General features: G+C 50.2%; 1 protein-coding gene across 1 annotated transcript in view; it reads left to right on the top strand.

The window, feature by feature from the left end:
- ZP3 (zona pellucida glycoprotein 3) overlaps positions 1 to 4535 on the top strand; it is an 8741-nt gene extending 4206 nt beyond the window's left edge. The window contains exons 5-8 of the mRNA XM_004705978.2: positions 2093 to 2222; positions 3588 to 3679; positions 3816 to 3964; positions 4288 to 4535. Coding sequence (XP_004706035.2) covers positions 2093 to 2222; positions 3588 to 3679; positions 3816 to 3964; positions 4288 to 4514 — 598 coding nt within the window. The 3' untranslated portion in view covers positions 4515 to 4535. The remainder of the gene's footprint in view (positions 1 to 2092; positions 2223 to 3587; positions 3680 to 3815; positions 3965 to 4287) is intronic.
- The last annotated feature ends 3260 nt before the right edge of the window (positions 4536 to 7795 follow it).

Raw genomic sequence — 7795 nt, 5'->3', positions numbered from 1 at the left:
AAGGGTAGGAACGGAAACCCAGAGGCTGCAGGACCAGAACAAATGAGAATGGGGGGCAGGACCCAGAGATGTATCCGAAAGAGCAAAGACGAAGACCCACACCATGGACCAACCGTCTTGGCAGGGCAGGAGCCCAGATTAAGGCATGGGGTGGGGAGGGTGAGGGAGGGACTTGACCAAAGAGTGTAGATGTCAAGCTTCCTGGGGGGTTGAATGAAAGGCAAGAAAGAGGGATATAAAGACTTAACAAATAAATTGATTTGGGTGAAGGTTTTAGAGCAAATTGATTTTTCCATTCAACAGTTCACATGCCTTTTGTTTCATGTCATTGCCCGCCATTCCCACAATGGAACAGTGCATTCCCACAATGGAACAGTGCATTCCCACAATGGAACAGTGCATTCCCACAATGGAACAGTGCTAACTCTCGCTGCTTCCCTGCCTTTAAGTTTCCATTCACCTTCACCGCCGAGTCCTGCCTTCTGAACTTTGTCCTTGGCTGTGATTCCCCTTTGATTCAGAAGGGTTGATGGTTCTAAGGCAGGGGCCCTCACACTATGGCCCGCAGGCCACATGCGGCCCGCCGAGGACATTTATCCAGCCAGCCGGGTGTTTTTGCCCCGTTTTGGTTTTTTACTTCAAAATAAGATATGTGCAGTGTGCACAGGAATTTGTTCATAGTCTTCTTGTAAACTATAGTCGGGCCCTCCAACGGTCTGAGGGACAGTGAATTGGCCCTGTTTAAAAAGTTTGAGGACCCTTGTTCTAAGGTGTGCATACCTCTGATGTTCAACTGGTCATTTTATAGACCTGTCTATTGTGTGGCTGAGGGTTGAGCCAAGGGGATGGATTCTATTTCCTGATTGAAGGAGGATGGTGGCTATGGGCCATAATCGCGGAGGGGGGTGGGGAGTGGGTGTGAAGAACTTTTCATAGTACGGCTTCTTGACGTCGATAGTCCTAGACCAGCATTTCTGAAACTTGAGTGCATACCCATCGCGTGGAGGGCTCGGTTGAACACACTGCTGGAGGTTCCTGATTCGGTAGTCCTGGAGTGGAGGGAGAATTTGCATTTGTAATAAGCACTCAGGTGACGCTGATGCGGCCACACCTTGAGAACCACCAAGTCGGAGAAAGCTCATCCCCCCCCCAAAGGAGGGGGTAGGTGGGGAGGAGTGGAGAAGAAAGTAGCTAGAAGGTGGGCTCTGCTCTTGGCTCGGGGAGGGGAAGGAGGGGGAAGGACTGACCTCTGGCCTAGACGCGCTGGGAGGACCTTAAGTATAAACAGACAAGCTCTTCTCTAAAATCCCCAGACAAGAATGGGTGACAGTGCGTTCAGAATAGCTGGTCGGGAAGAAGCGTCAACAACACTGGTTGTATAGGGTAATGTTGACCTTGGACAACACAATTTGAACTGCTGGGGCACACTTAGAGCCCTGGTGGCCTAGCAGTTACCTATTGGGCTGCTAACCACAAGGTCAGCTAGCAGTTCAAAACCACCTGTGGCTCTGAGGGTGAAAGGGGCTTTCTACTTCCATAAAGTTATTAGTCTCAAACCCACAGGGGCAGTTCTACCCTGTCCTATAGGGTCACTGTGAGTCAGGATTGACCCAAGAGCAGCCAGTTGTTGTTTTTTTTGTTTTTTTTTTTTGGGGGGGGCACACTTAGACGCCCATCGTGGCTCCGTGTTGGGCTGCGATATGCATGCTTTCAGCTCAAAACTACCAGCAGTTCTGCGGCCAAGCAATCTGGGAAACCCACGGGGGGTCACTGAATGGGCAGGGATTACATGGCGGTGAGTGAGATGCCCACCTAGGAGGAGCCCTGGTGGCAGTGGTATCGTGGCTACTAGTTGGGCTGGGACCCACGTGGTCCGCGGTTTGAAGCCACCCACTGCTCTGAGGGAAAGACCGGGCTTTCTATTCCCGGGAAGTTGTCTCTGAAATTCCTGGGGGAGAGCCACCCTGTCCCATGAGTTCACTCCGGGTCAGTATGGCAGGGAGCGTTTTTTGTTGTTTTATGACCAGCTAGTCCCTGGGAGTTTTCCTGAAGAACTCGGACACTAGGTGGCGGTCACGGGTTGTAACTTCAGGAGAGGCTTCTTTGGCAAGGGTGTGCCATTCCTTCGGAGAATTGGACAGGGAGGTATTGCAGCCTGCCTAGAAGAGGGGAACTCTGTTGGCGCTATCTCTGACCAGTGCATGCTGGCTTCACAGCAGACGGTAGGGGTGGGGGACGGAACCCTGATCCTGACAACTAACCTGGATTTTTGGAGTCCTTGGTTCCCAGCCGTGTGCCTGAGCGCCTCCTCAAACTAGCTAGATGAGGGTGGTCTGGATAGCATTTCCTAGAGATGGTGGCTGTGCCAGGTCTAGGCCAGGGTGCCAACCTAGTCATCTGGTTCACATGCCATGGATACATTGACATAGAGATTTCTAAGGTAGATAGGGGGTAATGTTTACCACCTGTGCAGGACAACTGGGCTCAATTCCCTCTCGAGGTACCTCAAACATTGCCATGACCCCACCACCACCCTCCTGGCAATGGAGGCTTGGGAATTGCACAAAGGCTGGCCAGACTTCAGCAGAGCTCCCAGAGGGACCAGAAAGAGCTGCTGGACTGGCTTCTGAAAACCGGGCTGCAGCCACCCTATGGATCCCCAATGGTTTGCTTTGTCACTGACCACAGGATATGGTGCCGGACCAGGGTAGTATTTTTGCTGACATGCCTGGAGTCACAATGAGGAGTCCGGGTTCAGCTTGATGGGAGTTAACGACATAGGCACGCACAAGGGCACTTCCTCCCACCCTACCCTCAAATAAGGAAAGATGGAGTTACAAGCTAATGGAATGTTTCCATACAGTTTTTGGCAGCACTCTGGTACCCTAGCTCAGAGAAGCATGCCTTAAGGTCTAAGGAGAAACAGCCAGTGAGCTTTGACTCCCAAGTCTGAAATAAGAATTCCAAAAGAAGTTAGTTGAAGGGAGACCCCTTGGTTGCCTAGGGACCTTGAGTCCCCAAAGTGACTTGCCCCATTCCTCAGCTGCAAAATGGGGAGCCCCCTTGGTGATGACATCTCTTGAAGAAAAGCCGTTTGTCGGCTAGTCAAGACAGTGGTCTTAGCAGGGCTCCACTTCCCCAGCATCACCCTTCATGGTTCTCAATGGGCCCAGGGTCAGGCAGGAAAGGCTGCAAACTGGTCGTCCCAAGTGGGATTTGCTACTTGTTCGGCCATCTTGGGGCAAGTTGACCTTTGCCCCTCTGGGGCTGCATCTCTAAGTGGGTGCTCTTCCATGGTCAGAAGGGTTATGTAAGGGCAAAGGTCTCCTGAGAGTCATTAGCACGGCCTACTAATGGTTTTTTGGGTTTTTTTAAAGATCATTTTATTGGGGGCTCTTACAACCCTTGTTATAATCCATACGTCAATTGTATCCGACATATTAGTACATCAATTGCCATTGTTCTTTTCTAGACATGAACTTTCCATCGAGCCCTTGGGATCAGCTCCTCTTTTTTCCCCTCCCTCCCCCACCCACCTGGCCCCTTGATAGATGAGATTGTTACTGTCCATGGTTCTCAACTTCTAGATCTATATCACCTGCCATCTGAAAGTCACTCCGGATGAGCAAGCCCCAGACCGGCTCAACAAAGCCTGCTCCTTCAACAAGACGACCAATAGGTAAAGACAAAGCCTATGCCGGAAGCGGAAACCCCAAGTGACCGCCCTCTCCATTCTGTCCCTGCGGTGGAGACGGGAGCATCAGACTTTCCCCGCAGGCAGCAAAACCCTGCTAAGCCTCTCCTCTCCTCGGCAGTTGGCACCCTGTGGAAGGCACAAGTGACATCTGTGAGTGCTGTAACCAGGGCAACTGTGGCGCGCCGGATCCTCCCAGGAGGCTGCCCCCTGTAGACCAGCTGTCGGTGAGCCAGTGGCAGAAGCTGGTGTCCCGCAAACGGAGACAGGGTACGTCTTGGCGCGGCCGCTATCGCTTGTCCCTTCACCTAGAACACCTGCTACCAACGTATGGGAGAGCAGGGGCTCGCCTCTTCTCCCTCCGTTCTCATTCAGGGTGATCGTGCAGGGGGGTGGGGAGCTTCAGGGCACCTGATAGTGTAGGCTTCAGTAGGAGGAGCTCCAAGCCCCTGGACCAGCTGTCCTGAGAGTCTACTGAAACCTACCAGGGTGCAGAGAGCAATGCTGGGGGCAAGCGAGCACAATGGCTAAGCTGATTCCCAGAAGGGGGAGCGGGAATTGGAGGAACTCAGGTGTCTTTCTTTCTTTCACAGTGACAGAAGAAGCAGACCTTACGGTGGGGCCACTGATCTTCCTGGGAAAGGCTGGTGACCACAGGAGGGAGGGCTGGACCTCTGCTGCTCACAGCTCCGTGAGCCTGGCTTTAGGTCTGGTGGTGGTGGTGGTGACCCTGAGCCTGGCTGCTGTGGTCCTGGGCCTTGCCAGGTGGCAGCGTACAAGCTCCTACCCTGTGCTGTGTCCCGCGTATGCTTCCCAATAAAGAAAAAGCAATCTCTCTGAAGTGTCGTGGAGTGACTGCTGATCGGGGCAGGGGCTGGAAACGTTTGCTCTGGGCTGAAATGGACAATCCACGTGCCAGCAGGTCCTGTGAATCTACCTGTCTGCACAGCACAGGAAAACCTGCATTTCCCCCTGGCTTCTAGGCAACACAGCCTGCCTGGGGCCAGGGTTCCTTTCCCCGGGGGGTGACTGTAATTGGGTGGAGGGGGAGGGGCTCCTTAGAAGTGAGACTTCATCTGACAAGCTGTGCCAGGAAAGCCCAGTCCCTGGGAAGGACATGTTTGATCAAGTTGGACCGTGACACAGAAGGCCCCTCAAGGAGATGGATTGACACGGTGGCTGCAATAGTGGGCTCGGGCACAATGGTGATGGTGACACGGGGCTGGGCCGTGTTTCCTGGGGTGCACAGGGTTACTATGGGTCGGAATCAACTGAATGGCACCTAACAGATGTTTGTGGGGGTGGGGGCAAAAGTGGAGTGGGCCTGGCTTCTAGGCTAGCAAAAGGGTCTTGTGTCTAGGCAATAGTGATCTAACTGAAGGTTAGGGGTCATGGCCAAGAGAGACCGCCTAGCCCCACTTTCCCTAGGGGCGACAGGGAGAAAGTGGTGAGACTCTGGTGGGAAGTTGAGCGATCTTCCCGCTGCTTCCTCCGTGGTCTTGGGTGTAGCAGTCGCCCTGGGCCTGGAACTGCTCAAACAGCGTACTTGAAGGCATGGACTTGCTGTTCACTAAGCCCCCAGCTCAGACCAGTGCCTGGGACAGGAGGCCTCCAGAGGGCTGGGACCTGCACTGGGATAGCTATTTGGTCTTCCCCTCCGTGCCTTGCCAGTCTCCCCGCCTCCCCCTACCCAATCTTAGCGGAAACACTAAACTATTAGAAGTATATTAAATAACTGCATTTCATGAACTTATTCCACATAGGACCTTACAAGAACATATCCTCCTTTGCTGGGAGACACTTTTTATCCGGTAAAGCAATATTCGTTGTCCCCCAGTCGATTCTGACTCATGGTGACCCTATAGGACAAGGTAGAACGGCCCCTGTGGGCTTCTCAGACTCTAACTCTTCTGCTGAGCAGTTGAGTTTGAGCTGGTAACCTTGTGATTCGCAGTTCTGTGCGTAGCCCACTGAGACAAGGGCTCCTTTTTGGTCAAGCAAAGAGGAAGTTTTACAGCACACAAATGCAGGGAGAGGGAAGAAAATTTACAGGTGATTGAATCACAAATGTCATTCCTAGCCAAGCAGGAATTTCTTACATAGGGACCGTGCTAATCTTTATCCTTCCAATTTTTTATTAAATCATCTTATTGGGGGTTCTTACTGCTCTTATCACAATCCATAGGTACATCCATTGTGTCAAGCACATTTGTACATATGTTGCCAACTTCAAAGCATTTTCTTTCTTTTTTTTCCCGCATTTTCTTTCTACTTGAGCCCTTTCGGTGCAATTTTTAGTATATGTGCTGCCCAGGTGAGCAGCAAACATTGATTTATCTCCTGATAAAACTTGATGGTTTTTTAATTTAAGACCTTTAACAGGTGCTTGCAGTTGACTTTTTTTTAAATCAAGCTGTAAACTTTTATTACAAATTAAAAATGAGGTTCTTAAAAATTCCAACTTGACCAGATAGGAAACAATTAAAAAACCTTTAAAGGTGTATTGAGAAAAACCAGGCTTTTTAAAATGCATGCTTGTTATTACCAAAAAGACATCTTTAGGTAAAAACAATAAAAACCCCATGCTGCATAGATAATGCACATAGTTTTCGTTTTCTGGTCAATGGGCAAAAAACAAGCACGTAAGGTCTTCCGCTCCAATCTTTTGTTCATTTCTTATTGCTGGAATTTCATATTCAGTTCTTGTTGGATGACTAAACCGGATGATGGTACAGATGGGAAGCCGCGTGTACTTTGCCCCACCCTACTCAGCCTAGGGAGTGGACGAATTCTCAGCTAGTGGATGGGCTGCGTTTGTCTCTTTGCCATCTTGTGGTTTAGGGTTATCTGGGCGTCTGTTGGTAATTGAAGTTGCGGCGGTACCGACATTGAGGTGGCTGCTGACCTTGGGTTTCACCTTGATTTTCCTTATCCTTCTCACTGCCATCCTCTCTAGGCTGTCCTTGGCGAGGAGGGCCCCTGAAAAATCTTGGTCTATGACCTCGATACATACTCTGTCTCACTGGTCTACCTTGTTCTCCTGCACCCTGGTTGTCAGCACCCTCCATTCTCCTTGCACAGGAGGCTTGGAATACTGTGGCCGACTCCCATAGGGTCTGGGGACTGAACAACCCTTTTACAGGGGTCGCCCGATTCATAACAGTAGCAAAATGACAGTTATGAAGTAGTATGGGGGTCACCACAACATGAGGAACTGTATGAAGGGGTTGTGGCATTAGGACGGTTGAGAACCACTGGGCTATGAGGTTGAATCAACTTTAAGCTGAAGCCTTTGACTTGTAAGACATTGCTTGCTTGGATGAGGGGATGTGACAGGACAATTCACCTGGTAGTTAACAGAGCATCAAGATAGCAAGTTTAGCAAGCACTGCACAATCAATCAGTGGCTCCCTCCTCCTGGTCTCTTCTCAGTCTGGAAGCTCTGAAACCGATTCACTTTGGGTGACCCAGCTGGCCTCTGAAATACCAGTGACGTGGCCTTCCACCACACAGCAACACAACTGAGGGTCAGAACTGACTCCAGGACCCCTAACAACAACATACGATCCTACCACTACTGGTCTGTCGGTTTGTGGTCCACAGTGGCTTATGTGTGGCAGTGGTGGTGGACGCCATGTCACTAGTCTTTTAAATAGCACTAGGGTCACCCTAAGTGAATAAGTTTTCAGCAGAACTTCCAGACTAAGAACAGACTCATGAAGAAGGCTAAGTTAGAAATTCTGATTCTTGTCTTCGTTGTTTGAAAAGTAACATTAAAAAAAAAAAAACTAGGTCAAATCTAAATGTCTTCTTTAAAAGGGTTGAGGTCATGCTTAATTTAAAGTGGAGTTTGTCTGTCTGAAGTCACTCTATTCACATATGCTGAAGATGATAAGGTTGTTTTGTAAAAAATTTAAAACATAGCTTTGAAAAAAATATGTTTTTTTTTGGGGGGGGAGGGGAAGGGGGGGACTCCTCATATATAGCCTGAGTGGGCAAGTAGCAAAGCAGTCAAAAAGATGACTACCTTCCACAAGATGGGCTGACACAGCGACTGCAGTGATGGGCTCGAACAGAAGAGCAATTGTGAGGGTGGCCCAG

Source organism: Echinops telfairi, unplaced genomic scaffold (assembly GCF_000313985.2).
Source record: "Echinops telfairi isolate 266 unplaced genomic scaffold, ASM31398v2 ScPeMD7_5;HRSCAF=22, whole genome shotgun sequence".
Classification (NCBI taxonomy): domain Eukaryota; kingdom Metazoa; phylum Chordata; class Mammalia; order Afrosoricida; family Tenrecidae; genus Echinops; species Echinops telfairi.
This window is presented reverse-complemented; position numbering and strand designations above follow the sequence as displayed.